This window comes from Monopterus albus, unplaced genomic scaffold, assembly GCF_001952655.1.
Source record: "Monopterus albus unplaced genomic scaffold, M_albus_1.0 scaffold133.1, whole genome shotgun sequence".
Taxonomy (NCBI): Eukaryota; Metazoa; Chordata; class Actinopteri; order Synbranchiformes; family Synbranchidae; genus Monopterus; species Monopterus albus.
In genome coordinates this window covers 1,927,626-1,947,628 of record NW_018128013.1, presented here as the reverse complement: position 1 = coordinate 1,947,628, position 20,003 = coordinate 1,927,626, and the positions used below count along the sequence as shown (strand labels likewise).

The window sequence follows — 20,003 nt, the reverse complement described above, 5'->3', positions numbered from 1 at the left end:
TGAAGTCTGGGCATCTTTGCTTAGACTGCTGCCCCCGCGACCCGGTCCCGGCTAAGCGAAAGAAAATGGATGGATGGATGGATGGATGGATATTCTTATATTTTATTATTTTGCTGTATTTGCTGCTTAAAGTGCCTTTTGTGTTACTTATTTATCTACTTTATATTTCATTTGTATTTTGTGGCATTCATGTGGACGGCAAAGTAAGAATTTCATTGTACAGAGAAACACGTTTCCTAACTGTGCATATGACAAATAAACACTTTGAAACAAACAAAGACTGACACAGAGAAAATACAGCAGAAAAACAGTCTGTATCATCCTGGGAGGTTATGCAGAGTGAAGTTTGGGGTATACTGCTCATTAGATTCCAATAGTAGAAACTCAGCTTGTGTGTGTCCCGCTAGAAAGTGTCCCACAGCGGTCTGCTAGTGTACATAATGGTCCCATGGTGTAATGGTTAGTACTCTAGGCTCTGAATATAGTGATCCAAGTTCAAACCTCAGTGGGACCTAGTTTTCAGGGGATGGAAAAGTTAGAAAAAACACATTTGGGATAATCACCATCACCTTGAATAAATCAGAATGTGAAATTTGTGTGTAACCGTTACCGTCATCAAGACAGTGTGTTTGTTAAAAACACTGGGTTTCAAATCTCACTTCTGACACTTGGTGTTTTTAGCACACAATCAGTACTTAGTAACACCTCCTCTGGCAGATATCACAGCTTGCAAACGCTTTTCATAGCCAGCTAAAAGTCTTTCAATTCTTGTACTTGGGATCTTCTCCCATTCTTCCTTGCAAAAGGCTTCTAGTTCTGTAATATTCTTTGGTCGTCTTGCATGCACAGCTCTTTTAAGATCTACCCACAAATTTTCAATGATGTTTAAATCAGGGGACTGTGATGGCCATTCCAAAACCTTCAGCCTGCGTCTCTTGAGGTATTCCATAGTGGATTTCGAGGTATGTTTAGGATCATTGTCCTGTTGTAGAAGCCATCCTCTTTTCAGCTTCAGCTTTTTTACAGATGGTGTGATGTTTGCTTCCAGAATTTGCTGGTATTTAGTGGAATCCATTCTTCCCTCCACCCGTGCAATGTTTCCTGTGCCACTGGCTGCAACACAACCCCAGAGCATGATAGATCCACCCCCATGCTTAATAGTTGGCAAGGTGTTCTTTTCATGAAATGCTGCTCCTTTTTTTCTCCAAACATGCCTTTGCTGATTGTGTCCAAAGAGTTCTATTTTAACTTCATCAGTCCACAGCACTTGTTTCCAAAACGCATCGGGCTTCTGTAGATGTCCTGTTGCATACTTCAGACGTTGGATTTTATGATGGGGACGCAGATAAGGTTTTCTTCTGCTGACTCTTCCATGAAGGCCTTGTCTGTGCAAGCATCGCTGCACAGTGGAACGGTGCACCACCACTCCTGAGTCTGCTAAATCTTCCTGCAGGTTTTTTGCAGTCAAATGGGGGTTTTGATTTGTCTTTCTGACCAGCATACGAGCAGTTCTGTCCGAGAGTTTTCTTGGTCTTCCAGATCTCATCTTGACCTCCACAGTTCCCCTGATCTGCCATCTCTTAATTACATTTCTTACTGTGGAAACTGCAAGCTGACAACGCTTTGCTATCTTCTTGTAGCCTTCTCCTGCATTGTGGGCATCAATAACTTTCATTTTCAGGGTCTTACACAGCTGCTTAGAGGAACCCATGGTTGCTGGGTGTCCACAAGTGTGTGCACAAGGTTTGAAGAGTCAAAGTATTTGTACAGCTTTGAAATTGGCATTTACCAATGACAGCTGTTGCTGTGCATCAGATCTAACGAGCTGATTAAGGTCTGATACCTTGTGAGAGACTTTGAGACTCTGGAACTCTTAGGGTGCCCAAACTTTTGCACCATGCCATAATAATGTTTTTATTTTTTATTTTTGTTCAATTTATGGCATAAGAAGTAACTATGCATCACTGTTTGCAGAAAATATTGTGCATTTTTTCCATTTCCAAGAGAAACTGTGTTAACATCTGTTCAAATAAAAAATCACCAAAATCTGTTATTTATCAAGGGGTGCCTAAACTTTTGCATAAGACTGTAGTTTAGGGTATAGTGCTCTTCCTTACTGAACTTTTGTCTAAGCTTAATTTTTTTGTCTTGTGTAACATTTAATTGTGCTGTACACAATCTGCGGACATGTCCTTACTATAATTGGAACACCCAAATAATTTAGCATTTTCGCTTGCTGTGGGTTTCATCATCTTCCGAGGCTCTGTTCAATAGGTCCCCTTTGAGTAAATGACAACAAAGCAATGGGAAATTATCATTGAAAAATTGGCTTATTAGATATTATCAAGTTGACTGTGAAAGGGAAGGAAACTTGCTATCTCTTCTCTCAGGGAAAGCAGGAAATTGTGTGAAGTTGGAGAAAAATGTTTTCATGAGTGCCTGAGAGGGCATAATTTTCTTTAAGGCAAAGTTCATGGCGATGATTTTACACACATTCTTGTTTATCATCAGCACTATTCCTCTGCAGAATAAGCTCCTGTGAAAAAACACTGAGGTCCACTCTGAATTGTCAATTCTGCCAATCTCAAATGCTTATTTGTCGTTCGGTTAGATGATCTGCTTACTGATCTTGCAAAAGGTTTACAAGGAAGCCAAAAAAGAAAAAAAATCTCTGGAACACAAAGTGACTGCTCAGAGCACGTTTTGAGCAATGAATTCACAGTACATTTTTATCTCATAAGTCTACTGCTTTGTAAATCAGGTGTACTGGGAAAAGTTATAGCTCTTGTCGTGATGATTACACAGAATAAATTAAACATGCAGGTATTTGTAAAATTGATAAGTTAAACAGAGACCAAAGTGTCAGTATGCAAGTGCTTTAACAGTTACAGATTTTCCCTAAACACACTGAAACTCAAATTAAATTCACCATTGAAACATTATTGATAATTATTAACCTTTATGACATAAAGAAAAAAATGAATGGTGGCGATAAATGTACGGCATTGTGAACTGCATATAGCCAAAGCACATTTCATAAACAGAGGCAATTCAAAGTGCTTTGCAGAGGCAAGGAAAAACAATAACATCATTAAAAGCTATAACCATTAAAGTCAGACCTCTGACTGCATTTGTCCATGTGCTCAAAATGTTACAAGTTTAATTTCATTATCTATCAATGGTGATGTACAGTCCAGCTGCTAAGCTGAAAAACCATTAGTGTTAACCAAATACATATTTGAACCATCAGCTCTTATCTCACTACTCCAAACCGAGCAAAGCAGGATTATGTAAAATTGCATAGTACAACATCCCTAATATGAGGTCTAATTTCCTTTATTTTGCTTCATTCTCTCAAAAGTCAGCACTGTCAAGGCAGCTTTCCATTGATCAATGCAAATTTGCATGCCTTCATGAAAAATGAGTTTTTACACCTCTGTGAGCAGTTCCTCCAACTGTGATGTTTCCATTGATTTATACTGTATTTGTTTCTCTCCTAATATTTGCTTTCACAGATGCTGGCAATATGGTCCTAAGAGCTATTGTACCTTTACAGAGCAACTTAACAGCAGCTGAACATCTTTTTGCTAACCTCTAGTGATTCAGCCTTTTACCCCACTGCAGTGCTGACACACCATACAATAAGTATATTATATGGTGTGTTAGCACCAGTGTTGAGCTCGTTACTCAAAAAATAATCACCAGTAAGTGCACTAAGGTTTCAAACTAGCAGGCTTTTTTGCTGTTATAGGCTAGAAAATCACACCACCTATTTCCAGTTGCCGAATGTAGGCACTTCCATCTTCCAAGCTAGCTTACTGCTTATGGTGCTACTAATAGTGACGTGTAGTGATGTGTACACACACAACGACTATAAATATAAAATGTTGGATTTCAAATCAATCTTTGCCACAGTGACAACAAAAGTAACAAGCTGTTTTTGGAGGAACTAACTGTAGTATTGTAAAAGAAATTTTATTTGTAACTTTTTGCACTACTTATTACTGGGGAAAATAATACGGCCCAACACTGGTTAGCACATGATAGTGTAACTATTGGGTGTAGTTACTGGATAACAGAGAACACATTTGAACACACACACAGCCACACCTAACAAAGATGCTAGGTGTGATCAGAGGTGCAACACATGTGAAACACTAATTTACTTACCATGCTTAAATTGTGCGCTGTATTCTCAAAACCCAAATCAACAATAAAAACACAAACATGCTCACAGCTGCAGCTAAACAACAATTCTCTTTGTCATTCTTTTTATTCCATCTCAGAGAGGAATTGATGATCAGTTCATCCTTTGACTCTTTGGAGGTTCTCCTGGACTCTTTTGGACCAGTCAGAGACCAGCCGCAACTTCCGCTGCATATCTGACCGAAAGGTGGACTCTACTGGATGTGTGGTGAGCTGTTTCTCTTTGAAAACATTGCCTGAAAGGTACCAAACATGACCTTTCCCTCAGACTTCAAAATAAATCAAAGTACTGCACTATACAGTCCATACTTACATACAGTATTAAAGCATAACACGGAATGCCTTTACCTCAACAACTCCATGGATATAAGGTGCCTTAGGGGTACTGTATGTTGTATGCATATCTTGTTGTGGTCATCAGTGTTTAGGTCTGTCTGCCTATACATACAGCATGTTCATGAGTACATCTACTTGCCAGGATGACCCATGTCAAGGACAAGCAACAAACCTGCACTTTGTAATATGTCTTCTTCATAGACATTTGGGCTTTAGCTCTTGTCTTATAATCCTATTAGGCCGACAACACATTCATTAACTCCAGGTGGTACTTAGCAACTAGGAAATGTAGCAGCCAGGTTTGTTTTCTTCTCCATCTGCTGGGGAGTCCAGCAAAACCGTTCTTGTTATTTGCAGAATCTTAGCGCCGTCTGCTAGTGTTTTGCATCCCGTAAATCCCCCTACTACTATTGATAAGTTGTCAAGCACCACCAAACAATTTAATTTCTTTTCAAGTACTTTGATGCACTTGAGTACAGCCTTTCAGGTGGCCTGAGAAGATGCTATTTATGCAATTCTGTATGCCCCATCTTATTCCTTAGAATGCATCAAGGAGAGGGAAATGACCTGTGAGATGTTTTTTAATGGGTGAATGTTTTATTTATAGATTAGAGCATGTGCATGTATTTCCAGCATTTAAAAATGTGGACAGTATGATAAACATTACCACAGAGGAGAACTTATAATTTTGGTCAATGGACAGACATTAAAGCACATGTTAAATTACATTATTGATCACTCTTGTTCTTATCTGACTTTAACTACTAAGCCTGAAACTTGAGGCTACACTATGAGTGGGCTGTAAACAAATGAATGAGAGATAGAAATTGGATTTCAGATTACATTTTACACACATGCTATTATTTAAACGGAGGACATTCCATATCTATTTCTGCGGTACCCTTTTCAGATATGTCTTTAAAATAATGGTGCTTCTTTAAGCCCACATAGATTTGTGCAACTTTAATGGAAATTTAAAGGTGAAAAAGCACAAAATGTGTCCAGAAATACAAAAGGTGTAAGGATCTTCATAGCTTTACAGGATATTTGTTAGTATTGCTACCAAATCTGATACTTAGTCCATACCAAAGTGTCTCTGTGTTAGAAAACACAACAGTAATGCCACATACACAACTTGCTCTCTCATTTTGGCTGATGCAGTTCTCTAAGATCCAACAACACTGCACTGGAATGTCAGAGATCAAAATAGTCATTCAATTCCAATCTTGTACCAAGAGATGACAGAGTGGACATTTCCAGCCAGGACTTTGACATCTCATTTGAATTTGAACATTTTACTCGTTTTCCCCCTGCTCTTCTTTTGTATGGGAAAATACAAAAAAGTCCATATTCTGTAGTGATACTGGATGTTTTTAAATAATAGCTTGTATTAACCAGCAAGTAGAAGGCTTCTATTTTATGTTGCACGGTTTTGCAAATCCTTGCCAAAAGCGTTCGAGAGAGGGGGGAAAAAATCCACTTTCTTGCCCCGATATTAGTCTCACATGTATCCAAAGAGAAACACCGGAAAGATTTTTTGCCAGTGTTCTAAGGTGTCATGAGACTCTTTTATGTTCTATTAATTATTTATTGTTCTTTTATGTTTCTATCCCTATGATCATGTTGAGGAATACTGTAAAAAAATTTAAAACCTTTACAAAAAAAGTGAGTGTCTGTGCTTATCTTTAATTTTTTTGTCCTTTTCCCATAAATTGTAAAAAGCACCATTGAGAATGAGCTAGACAATATGTAAGACAAATTAGAAAATGTGATCATGGGTGATTTTCATAGGAATCTGAAAACACTTTCAAGAACATATCTGCCACTGAATATATATCATTTGTAACAAGGAAACCTGAAGTTGTGGACAGGACTGTACTGTTAATTTGTCTGTAAAATATTGTTACTTGGAAACATCAGCTAAAAAGAAGAAGGTATTTAAAGTGTCAAATACAGTTTCATTCCAATCTATTAAGGGCCTTGTAACCTTATAAGACCAGGACAAAAATAGCTGCTCTCTTAATAAATCCTACAAGGATGAAATTACAAAGCCATCATGAACAGGTAATTATGATACCAAACCTTCTCAGAAATAATGTGAAGAGGAATTTTGAATTTAACACATATACAGTGGCAAGAAAAAGTATGTGAACCTTTTGGAATTTCATTGTTTTCTGCATTGTTATGATAAAATGTGATCTGATCTTCATCTAAGTCAAGAGTATTGACAAATATAATGTGCCTAAAGTAATAACACATGTCTTTATTGAGAACAACCATAAAAACCTCACAGTGCTAGTGGAAAAAGTATGTGAACCCTTGAGTTAATGGCCTCAAAAAAGCTAATTGGAGTCAGGTGTTAGTATACCTGGAGTCTTGTTAAGAAAATTAGTTTGGAGGTGTGGACTAGAGCTACTTTGACTGATGAAAACCACTCAAACCTTTTGAGTTTGCTCCACACAAGAAGAATATGCTTATGTGAGCCATTCCTCACCAAAAAGACCTTTCAGAGGATCTATGATCAAAAATTGTTGATTTACATGAAGCTGGAAATGGTTTCAAAGTGATTTCAAAGACTTTAGAAATTCACCAGTCTACAGTTAGGCAAACGATCTACAAATGGAGACACTTTGGGACAGTGGCTATTCTACCAAGAAGTGGGCATCCAGTCAAAATGACCCCAAGAGCACAACGAAGACTCATCAATGAGGTAAAGAAACAACCTTGAGTGACAGCCAAAGATTTGAAGGCATCATTGGAACTGGATAACATCTATGTTCATGAGTCTACAGTACATAAAACATTGAACACGCAGATTGTCTATGGCAGGACACTAGGAAGGAAGCTGCTGCTTACTATAAAGAACATTGCTGCACACCTGAAGTTTGTGAAAGAGCACATTGACACAGCTGTATTGGCAAAATGTTTTGTGGACTGATGAAACTAAGATTGAACTATTTGAAAAGAACACGCAGCACTACATATGGCATAAATAGGGCCCTGCATATCATCATGAAAACATCCCAACCGTAAAGTATGGTGGAGGAAACATCATGATTTGGGCCTGCTTTGCTGCATCAGGGCCTGGCCAGCTTGCAAGATGAATTCCCAAGTGTATCAAAAAAGTCTTCAGGATAATGTGAGAATGTCTGTACATCAGCTGAAACTCTGTAGAAGTTGGGTGATGCAACAGGACAATGACCCAAAAAACCGGAGCAAGTCCACAACAGAATGGCTTCAGAAAACCAGTTATTAATTCCAGGGGTTCACTTACTTTTTTCATTACCATTTTGAATGTTGAATGAGTGTCTTCAATAAAGACATGAAAGATCAGAATTTGTATGTGTTTTGTAGGCACATTGTATTTGTCAATACTTGACTTAGATGAAGATCAGATCACATTTTATGACAAATTAATGCAGAAAACTACGAAATTCCAAAAGGTTCACATACTTTTTCTTGCCACTGTTTATTAAAAATCTTTGACATAAATGGAACCTCTTAAACAAAAATAAGGCTTTTTGCTGACTTTATTTGCAACTGCCTAGTAACAATTATGGGTTGGATAACTTCCTTTTTTTTCATTTTTTAGTCCAAATTTCTATTATGAAAGTTGAGTTGACATCAACTATTTGCGGATAATGTCATTAAAAAGAAACACAAATGATAAGGCTTGAGGTCGCAGCACCAAATCAGCTCTTCCACTGTCTCTCACTATGACATCGTTGTGGCTAGTTTGTTTATTTAGACCCCCATTAGCTGCACCATAGCCTCAGCCTCAACCTCAGACATTCTCACTACACATCACAATACACTAACATAACAATCACAATAAATCATTAATAGGACAATGACATTTAACACAATTTACATCCCTACAAACACAAGACTGAATGAATCAATCATAATTTAATATGGCATGCCTATAGAAACTTTTATGTATAACAAACTTAAATTCCAAAATGTCTCCTGAAATAGTGGCCAATACATTTTTAAACCATTATTATTATTTTGTAAAAAACATGCAACTAAATTCCACAGTTTGATATCTTACTGTACATTGAATTGCTGGGATTTTAGATTTAGATAAAATTAAACAACCTCCAACAGCATGTCTTGCTAAAAAATGTAATTGTTCTCTTGCAAGCCCTATGATTGGTGACCTGCCCAGTGTGTACCCCACATCTCATTCAATGTCAGCGGGGATTGACTCAAATTTGATTCCGATGTGGCATTCCTCCTTCTGGATGCATTAGCATCTAAAGCTACAGTAGCATGTTTGTTTTGGTAACATTAGCAACCAAGCGTTGGTCAGTGATTTCACCTTTGCACTGGGGGGATAGGGAGTTGTTTATGCTTAATGGCTCATTTTGCTTCATGTCATCTGTTTTTTTTAATAGGACATCCGTTGCATCTGGGCACAGTATGCTATTTAAACAACAATCTGGTGCACCGAGGTTCTGCTAAACATGCTTTTCTGCCCTTTTTTTTCCTGAATCTTACTGTATCATTCCATTGTTATTTTCAGTTTCATTTTCTGTTTTTCTTTCTCATTTTTCTTTACAGATTAATGGCCCATATTCTATAAAAAATATACACAGGGCTCCAAGTTTAGATTATTTTGCCATTTATTGAGCATTAGACAGTATATCACAGGCAGAGCTGAACTGTGGCTCTTCACTAATGAGTCTTTTGATATAGCATTTTTCCATTTCTGTTTGAAGAATGGTGATCTCATTCTTTTCTTAAACTACATTCTCCTAAGCTCTTCATTTGCTAAATATGCCTGCAAGTCAGTCCCAGGCACTGCTGTTACTGTCTTAGTTAATCAGATGCTGATTAAACACAGACTGCAAGCACAAATTGAATCAAAGAAGCAGCACCAATTTGCCCTGTACTTTTATTTATGTAAATCTGGCTCTGAATGTACACAATTCTCAGTCCCAAAAGCATATAAATAGGAAGATGCAGGTGAATTAAGAAAGGATTTTATTTTATTAAGGCTTTTATGACTGTGATTTAGCTGCAGCTTAATTTGAAAAGATGTCCATAGTGGTTGAATATTTGTTGTTTTAATTAGTTTCCTATGCAATTAGAATAGTTCCCTCACAGCTCCCTAGAGACGGTCCTCCTGTTAAAAAAAATACTAGTGATGTTGTTTGTGCCATTAGGCCATTTTGAGCAACAGTAATGTGTTATTTATAAATGTAACATTGTATTTATGATTGTTGCCATGATGAGAAAGGTCAGGCGGGAAAGGTCATATGGTGCATATGATTGTTACTATGATGGTGAAGGGAGTGCTGCTGTTAAAGGGGTCCTGTGGGTCATATTCTACATGATGTATATTGTTATTTAGGTTGGAGGAATTGTTGTTTTCTAAATTGATTGGGATTCTGTTTAACTGAGATATCTGTAAGTCATTATTATGCTGTTTTGCTAACAACCAACTTTAACATCATTTGCAAGTGAGCTAAGCCATTGATCTTTACCCACACACACATCTTAGTCCTGTCCATCACCACGCAGCTCCACTCCCAGTTGCATATATTACTGTGTTTTAGTAATTATCTTGTGACTGTCGGGCTTATAAATGAGCCTCTCATCCATCTAATCAGGGAGGTAAACTGGCTGGGCCCCAGCGCTCTAATTCCACCCTAATCAATTAACACCTTGTCTGAGTCCGTGCTGCCAGTCTTGTCTCTGTTTAATATCCTTCCTTATGTGAGAGTCGACTGATGTTGGCGGCCTGCACTGACCGACCCACTTCTTCTTGCTGATATATTGCACCCGTGGGGAGAGGCAGCACACAGTACTTGTGGAAGTGAGAGCATAATAATCACAAGATGATTGTGAGATTAATTAGCTGCTTCTTGTCACTCGTTTCCCCCTGCAAATTGAGGGAAAACAAGGATGTTCTTGACAGAGCAGATTGCCACACGGATGGAATGATGAAAATAGCTCAGCATAGTCCAACAGCGGTGGAAGAAGTACTCAGATTGTTTACTTAAGTAAAAGTAGCAATACCACAGTGTAAAAATACTGTTACAAGTAAAAGTCCTGCATTTAAAATGTTAAGTTAAAGTACAAAAGCAGAAAGTGTACTGTACTTTAAGTGCCAAAAGTAAAAGTACTCATTAGGCAATATAGTATAGCTTACACTGGTAAGTATCATATTACTATATTATAATCATACACTCCATTTAATATTGCAGCTGGTAAAGGTAGAGCTAATTTTAACTACCTTATATGCTTATAATTTGAATTACTGCTGGGTAGTTTGTAGCTCTGAAATGTAGTGAAGTCAAAGTATGAAGTAGCAGAAAACTAAAATACTCAAGTAAAGCACAATAGTAACTCAGAATTGTACTTAAGTACAGTACTTGATTAAATGTACTTAGTGACTTTCCACCTATGCAGTGCAAACAGTTGAGTGGCAAGAGGAGATCTTAAGTTCAGAGTGTTTCAATTTTTCAGTTTCATTGTGATTATTAGGATTTTTTACTAAAAAAAGATCAAAGAAAGAAAACTGTCATTTCTTACATATTAGCTCTGAAGAAGGTCCTGTTTGTTGCTTAGAGTTTCCATTTGTTGTGCATTGTATCTTAAAGTCACCTGCTGTGTATGTGTGACATCACAGCTATTCTGGAAGCCAGTCTTGGTCACTTACAGATGTGTGATGTGGAAGGAGTAGACATGTAGTGTTTAGTTGTTAGACTTTACAGTGAGCAATATGAGGTCAGGGTTAGATAGCAATGTAACTTTTCAGAGGGCTCTGAAAAGACAAAATATAGTAGCAGATAAAAACTGATTAATTAACGAAGAAGATGGTACCTCTTAATGTGCCCTCATGTGTAATAGTTTAATGGCACCTGACTTGAAAAATAGCACCACCAGGTCTCTGTCTTAATAAGTTCCTAACATTCACACAACAGTAGTGGATGGAAGGACACATTAAGTCACCACTTGCTGGTCACACCTTACAAAGCTCACGTCTTGATGTATTTATGGTTCTAAAGTTGAAGCATTAACACTGACACCAAACAACATTACAATAACAATACAGTCTTACTTTCTGTGAAGACCTTAACCCTGTACCAGTAAGTGCTGGGACGGGTTCTCTACAGTACTTATTGCAATGTCCCACAATTCTACTGACAACCACACACCATAACACAGTACATCACAAAAATGTCCAAAAAACAGTGACCCTTACTCATCAGTTAAATGATGAAGTGTCTTTTTCCCTATGCCCGTGATTTAGTAAACTCACAGATCCCTCTTTAAACTAAAGTTATCATGCTCTACACCAGTACCCAACCATAGAACAGTGTAAATATTAGACAGAAATACAATACACACGCATAAATATACATTCTAAATTACACATTATATTTAACAGTGCACCACCTACACTTACATTTTAATATGAGTTTTTCCAGCCAGTTGTTCTTTAAAAATAATTCTGGACTGCACCATACTGTACTGTGTGCTGCTGGCTAAAGTACTCCTTCTCTCTTTGTATTGGCACAGTTCCCCTTAGGCAGCAAAAAACAATCTTGACTGGGATCACATTTTAGGGCACAGAGCTGTGTTGAGTGGAGTCAATGTCTGGCAGAGATATAGTAGACCTCAGCCCTAAAGAGGAATAGGAGCACATTAGATTGTCACTACTGATGTTTAATCTCCTGAGGCCACTGGATTTATGTTGGAGTGTGTGTTTAGATTCACAAGGTTAATATTGTAAAAGCATCTGCTGTATAGATTCATACATATTGGGAAGTTGTTTAATCAAATATGTTTTTGTTAACATTCATAAATTTGGAAAAATGTCAATATTAATGCCATCAGTGGGGTAACTGGGAAGGTAAACTAGTTCAGGAGAAACAGGAGAGGTAAAGGAAGAGATGTGAGGAGAAGATACTGCGTGATTTGAAAGAGAGGTCATGCTTGTGTTGTAAAGACATAGGGAAGTTAGTTACTGTAGTTTGACTAATTTGGCCCACTTACCAACAGTTGCAGCAGAACCCGCAGCATTGGCTGTGCCTATGACACACAACTCATTGAGGCAATGGAGACAATTTAACTAGCGAAGTGAAGCAATTATTGCCTGAAACAACAGGAGCTAAGCCAACCATCTGTGAAATGGTAAGTGCATTTCCACCTGTTTTTATGTGCCTTTTATGTACATGCAGAAGATAATGAAACAACTTGTCAAACTAGTAAAAAAAAGTTTTTACACCTGGTTGAGGTGGAAAAGTAAAAAAAATGCAACAAAGGAAAGTGGAAATAGATTTTTTATATTGTATATTTTTATACTGTATTTGTATTGTGTTTTTATATGTATTTAGTGAATACATCATGATGTACATGACAAAAAACTGTTACAGACAAAACATCAGGTATGTGTGCTTCAAATTAATACATAAAACAAACAAATGTTATCTTTCAGTCATGGTTTCTGCATTCTTTTCTACTCTTAATTGCATCATCTCATTATGCCTTCTTCTTTTGTCATGGCTTAATGGCACTCAACGGGAGAATTAGGACCACCGACTGTTTATTTCATTGAACCAACTCCAAAATCCAATATTTGCATAATGGAAATGGAAGGGAAAACACAATAATTCTTTTTTTTTACAGATTTTATGAAAACACAGTTGAAATCTGTGCTAAATTTGGATGAATGTGAGATTTGTAAAGTGCTGGCTAACGTTAGCACATTGTCAGACTATCTCACTTGTGTCCATGCTGGAGAGTGTTTATTGCCTCAGAGGAAGACCTGTGAACATGACTTCAGGCTGAAAAAAAGCACATCCACATCCTGTGCAGGCTTTTAGGTAAAAATAAGAATTGTATAATATTTTATTTGCAGTTAATGTTTTCCTTTAAAAAAATCCTAGACTTGAATGTGAATTAAAAATCAGGCAGTAGAGCATGTTTTTGTACGTCAAATGGAAATACAGCATTAGGTCCCTATCAAGGAAAAAAGTGTGACTTTAGGGTTAGTACTGTAATGATTAATCAAGGTACACTTGTCAGTACGTATGAATCTATACAGCAGATGCATTTTAAAATGTCATATGTGTTATACTACCAGTATCTTGAAGTCTTTGAAATGAGCAGATGTATATGCTGGAAATAGCATTCACCTTTTCTGGCTAAAGAACCAAAACACTTAGTGAAAGTGAAATTTAACAAACAGTTGTTATTTTACAGTTGTAAAATGTATTTTCAAAATCCATGATGAACTATAGAGGACAGAAAAATGCGGCAGTGGAGAACGTCTGCTCTATTTAAGACATTTTCCTTACCATTAAATTTAACCAGGCTAAAGTTTCCTCTTTCAAAGTGAACTGAGCAAACCAAAATAGTCTTTGCTTCAATAATATAGTGAACTGTACAGTTATGGAATTAACAGAGCACACAACTGAGAGTCGTTTAAAACAAAATTGTCCAAAAAAGTGTATATTTAAAGTTGCTGTACTAATGCAATGAGCAGCTGGAAGACTCCTTTGCATGTTTGTCAGCACACACGGCTGCTGTTTCATGTCGATTATAGCAGTCCCTGACCTGTATTTGAATTTGTCACTCAAATAATCCTTTTGAAAAGTCTGGTTCCTTATAGATCAGACTGTCAGAAAAAGGAAAGAGCTACACCCTCTCACTAGATCAGTAAACTTTACAACTCAGACTTGCAGGCACTTGAATTATGGTATTAACAGTGCTTGTCTTTTTCTAAGTACTAAGAGACTTTGTTTTGTTAGAAATTCAACTCACAGAAATAAGATTTTTAATTTACCAATTTAATTTACTGTGTGGAGTTTGCATGTTTTCCTCGTGCTTGCGTGGGTTCTCTCCGGGTACTCCGGCCTCCTCCCACAGTCCAAAGACGTGCAGCTTAGGTTGATTGGTGTCTCTAAATTGCCCATAGGAGTGCGTGTCCGCATTTGTAGTTGTTCGTCTATGTGTTAGCCCTGTGATGGATTGGCGACCTCTCCAGGGTGTACCCCGCCTTTGCCCGATTGCCGGCCGGGATTGGCTCCGGCACCCCACCCCCGCGACCCCGTTCAGGGATTAAGCGGTAGAAAATGAATGAATGAATGAATTTACCAAAGAACATCTAATTTACATCACCACTAATTTACCAACTGAGAACCTTGTCTGAAATTTAAAATCATTCCCTAATCAATTATGGAACATGTCCATTTGATCAACTGCATTTTTTATGCTTTGCTGTGAAGGAAGTGAGCAGGGTTACTAAACAGCCAGGTCTTTTTCTTGAACTGAACTTAGCCCATCCAGCATCTACAGGAGAATGAGAGGCCAGGCGCTCTGGGATAAACTGACCTTTGAAACACACTGCTTGCTTCATCACACTGGCCTGTGAAAAACTGTCTCATGACAACTTTCTCTATTAAGAAACATGAAAGGAAAGTTGAAATGTTGAAATAATGTTTCAGGCTACAGAGTGTGATTTCTTTAAGACTTTTTCAGAATAGATAGTTTCTCTGTGAACTTGACACATATACTCCCATGGGCTTCTCTCTCTGCAGTGTGGAGAAACCTTTTCCACACAGTTTCTGGAAAATATCACCCCAGTTCTCTGTTTGATTTATTGGTCGATAGACTTTAGAATGCATAGTCTGTTTCATTAGAGCACAGGAGCTATATATGACCTTAATATACTTGATTATACAAATGTTACCTAGGAGAAATACTGTACTCAGCCATAAAGCAAAATACAATTTTCTGAAAACACCGCAATCATCCTGTAGTAAGTAGATAAATAGTTAAAGGAGTATCCTTGGATACCACGGCATGATGTTTTCTCTAGACCAATGCACCCAGCATATTCATGATTCTGAATGTACACACTGTAATTATCAGTTTTTCTCTATAAATAAACATCCTTCAGATTTAAGAATAATATATATCGTTTTGTGACTGCCATCTTCACTAACTGACCAAGCGGTTTCTGATCTGATGGCTTTATCAGCATTAGCGATGAAACAGTTACTGGTGTCACCATGGTAAAATTTCAACAGTTAGCATTACCGCTTCAAATTTGAATTATCATTAACAATGTGGTCTGTTACCATGCTTTGAAAAATTCCTTGCTGAAGGGTTAAAAACTGTCCAGGATTAACCAGCATTTGCCAGCTGCAAGCGCAATATGCAACATTGGTTTGTTTGGGTCAGTGAAAACATGGCGGAATGAAGTGACAGTACTCTGGAGATTGTTCATCCATCTAAGAAGACTAAGTCTCTTATATATGTTGTTTTTTACAAGAGTTTTGTGGGAGATTTAATTGAACATTGTTACCTTGTCTGCCAAACTCACAATGGAAAAGCAACCAGCAGAGGATAAGGCTAAAGCAGTAGGTAGCATTTAGCACAGGTCATAACAGAATGTTTTGGAACTTCATCAGGGCACTGGAAGTACAATTAATTCTTTTGCACACTGCCTTGCTGTTTAAGTCCTCAGTCACTGTACTGGTATACAGATCTGCCTATCAGACAAATTTTAAAAGTGCATAGCTTATCCAACTTCTCTTGAAGGAATCTTTTGCTGTTTGGCTGTGGCACAGGGCTGACTCCCTTAAGCTTCAAAAGTACTGCAGAAATGTATCTCCATTATGAAACAGGATTAAAAGGCATGGTAGTTCAAGGGGTTTTTGAGTGAAGGCTTTACACTGCCAGCTGCTTCTATGTCAGGGCAGAGAGCATGCTTACTCACTCTCCAGTTATTAAATGATCTAAGATAAATGGTGATTACTTTTCTCCAAAGACCTTTTTGTTAGTGCCAGTTAATGGTCATAATCTAAAGACCTTTGCATCATTTAGCAAAGAAATATGCCCTGCCCAAGTAGTTTCAGATATATAAATGCCACACCAGGTACTTGAATACGATGTCATTGGTTTAGTTGTAGTGCTTTTCATAGCAGATTGTGATCACTAGGTCATACAGTACTGATCAATGGAGGCACCCATTTCATTAAAACTTCTGTAATTCTTTACAGCAGTTAGTCTTTTACCATCTTTATGAACACTGTCAGTTGTTCAAAGGCTTTATAATGACCTGAGATTGAAAGGTTCAAAGTCCACAACTGAGACCCGTGAAGGTCTTAGTTGGTGTCAGAGACCATGTATCTGTCTGAACACACTTTTCCAACAAAGCTTTTTGAAATGTTATCTTTCTACTACGTACAACTACGTGCTACGTAGCACTTTGACCAGTACTGAAGCTTGTCAGTTTCAAAAGATGCTGATATGTGCCATGATTGAACCATGTTAAAGTTGCTTCTGCTCTTCAGAGCCTACAGAGCTTTGGAACTCTGAATCATGAAGAATGCAGGCAGGATTTAAAGGTATCATGTTTTTCCTAAAAGTTATAATAAAGTCCTTTTCAAATGTTGTAAAAACACTGGTAGATGTTAAATTTCATATGACACAATTATCTTTTGCTCAGTTACAAAATAAAAAATGAGGAAATGCAAATATCCCATTCTTTTGTGTGACTACATCACCTACAGTACTGTGCATGCCCTTATTTTTTGCACCCAAGCTTTTCAAGACTCTTGCTGACTCCTGTTAGTCAGGATTATTTCTTTAGAGGAAATTAAAAGTACTGTGCCTTTCATGGCCTCAAGCTTGCTCCAAACAAAACAACCAATATAAGTTTTTAATCAGATAAACTTTTGAAGGATTTGGGGACTGCTCACTTAGGGAATGGTTTTATACTGAGGATTATCAATGATTTACCCAGGATTATAGACCACATTTCTGGAAATCTCAAGAGGTCAACAATCCACAAGGACTCTGGCAGGCACATATTCTTAACTGTTATTATCCTACAGTGCAAAAAGCTACAAATGGCCTATAGGAAGACTATTATGGCAGTCAATAACTAGACTTATCTAAATAATTTGTCACAGTGGTCCCTCGCAGTGTGACAGAATCAATATCGGTTGATCTAACATGTGGTCCCATAGTGATACTGCTACTACTATTTACTCTGTAAGGTAGATAAATCAAAGCCGTTACACATCTCTGCCAATAGTCCTAGTACATTACTTTTATAGCAATCATTAGCAGAGGAATATAAATGCTATTTAGAAACAGCATTACATAGACCCATGCCCATGCTTACTGTGCTTATCAGTTTGATTATTCATATAAAAATTAATTAATTGTCAGATCAATGCTTAATTGATCTGACAATTGACCAACTTATCTATGGAATGCTGGATAACAAAATGAGCTGCTACTTTTTCTGTTCAGGCCTTGGGTTGCTTGAGAGTGGGGACATAAATGTTTGGTTCAGCTTGCAGCTGATTGGCCTGTGGTATATCCCAACTTGCCCATCATCACAGCTGCTTTCAAGGATCACATCTGCTCTTCTGACTGTCATCGCTGCTGATAGCGACTACCATTGTAAATGAGTTACGCAAGTTTTCTTTCTAGAAGTACTTTGGACATAGTGTGTGTGTGTGTGTGCTCATATAATATAACATTATAGCTCTCTTGGCTAGGAGTGTTAGTGTTGGCTGGTCTGTGTTTTGGCATGAAGTGCTTGTTTGCATCTCTAATGAACGATTTCAGGTGCAGCTGCTGGCACAAAATTATTACCCCCAAACTACATTATAATGCATCACTATAAAATTGATTAGCCTACACCAAACCTACCTATTGCTCAAGGAGATGGCGCTATAATGTTTTTGCATCAATGCTCCAGCAGCTGATGTATTCTTTTTGCTGTGTAAATCAAAAACTCTTCTTCCTTTTATGTTTCTTGTGTTACTCCTTGTACATCCAGAAGTTTTAGTCATGTTCTGTGTTATACTAGTGATATACCATTTTCACAAATTTGAACTGGTGCTCGTTTCAATCCCTGTGGTTGCTCCTGAAAGTGTTCATTATGTATGCAGCCCCCCGCCCCCAATTATAAAATTTTCTATAATTGATTTTTCTAATATGGAAAAGAAAACTTAAGTGTTTCTCATAATACAGTAATACTTCAAGAATTTTAAACAATTTCATGCAGTTATGCTGTTTAAAATGAAAATTCAGAACCTCCTGAGGCAATGCTTAATTTGTAAATTATGAGGTCCTGGAATATCACTTAGTGATGGACCCGGCCTGTCAATGTGGGGAGAGGAGGTCATTTCAAAGTAGGGGGATGCAAACTTGTGCACACAACTGAAAAAGTAGAACTGTAAATACATCTCTCTGCCTTTTGCAGAGTGATATATGGTAAAAAGGTTAACCAAATAAATGCACAGTTATTCCATTTATATACTTAATGTCATCATAACTGCATGCCCACATCTTTGATATGACGGCTCAGTTTGTAATATCTCTTTTAAAGACATATTTAGCAATCTTGTGCACAGCTGTATGTAGAGTGTGAAGCTGGAGCAGGACGATACATTTACAAAGTAAAAGGAATTCCAGCACACACAAGAGATGTCTAGATCATCATTTATTAATAATTGTTTAGATGATGAACTTGTGTGGGCTGGAATTTCTATTACTATATATATTCTCTGCATTATAGGTAAGTACAAGAGTATCACAGCAAAATGTACCACTTACACACATGGATATGATTTTACTTGCCTAGCTCTAAATTTAGGGGTACCCCAAAAATACTTCTAAACAACATCCGATTAAACCACATATCTGCACTTTGACATGAAAGCAGTTGCCAAACAGTCATTATACACACACTCCACTCACTATAGTCACCACTCAATACTTTTTAGGCACAAACACAACACAAACATCATCTTAACAAACTGAAATAGCTGTACAATCCTATTTAATTCAAAAAGATAGGTTGCACAACTGATGGCATACCATTGCAATGCTTTGTAACCACCTTCGTGAGGTACTGTTTGAGACTTCCATCCATCCATTTTCCTCCACTTATCCGGAACCAGGTCGCAGGGGCAGCAGTCTAAGCAAAGACGCCCAGACTTCCCTCTCTCCAGACACTTCCTCCAGCTCCTCCGGGAGAATGCCAAGGCGTTCCCAGGCCAGTCGAGAGCCATAGTCCCTCCAGCGTGTCGTGGGTCTTCCCTGGGGCCTCCTCTCGGTGGGACATGCCCGGAACACCTCCCTAGGAAGGCGTCCAGGAGGCATCCGAAATAGATGCCTGAGCCATCTCAGCTGGCTCCTCTCAATGTGGAGGAGCAGCGGTTCTACTCTGAGCTCCTCCCAGGTGACCGAGCTCCTCACCCTATCTCTAAGGGTGCACCTGGCCACCCTGTGGAGGAGACTTGTTTGAGACTTGTCTCTCACAAGACTATTAACATTTGTTGCAAGAGCGATCGCACGTTCCACAATGTCATTGATGACAGTCATATCCTCAACAGTAACACTGAATTGAATATTGTATATGATACAAATAAGGTTAAATGTAATAAATGTATTATATGAAACTTTGTAATATATAT

The 20,003-nt window shown here is 37.8% G+C and overlaps 1 protein-coding gene across 1 annotated transcript in view; it reads left to right on the top strand.

Moving 5' to 3' along the window:
• Positions 1 to 20,003, top strand: part of astn1 (astrotactin 1) — a 448,006-nt gene that overhangs the window by 213,857 nt on the left and 214,146 nt on the right. The window contains 2 exon segments of the mRNA XM_020613364.1: positions 4,287 to 4,358; positions 4,360 to 4,414. Coding sequence (XP_020469020.1) covers positions 4,287 to 4,358; positions 4,360 to 4,414 — 127 coding nt within the window.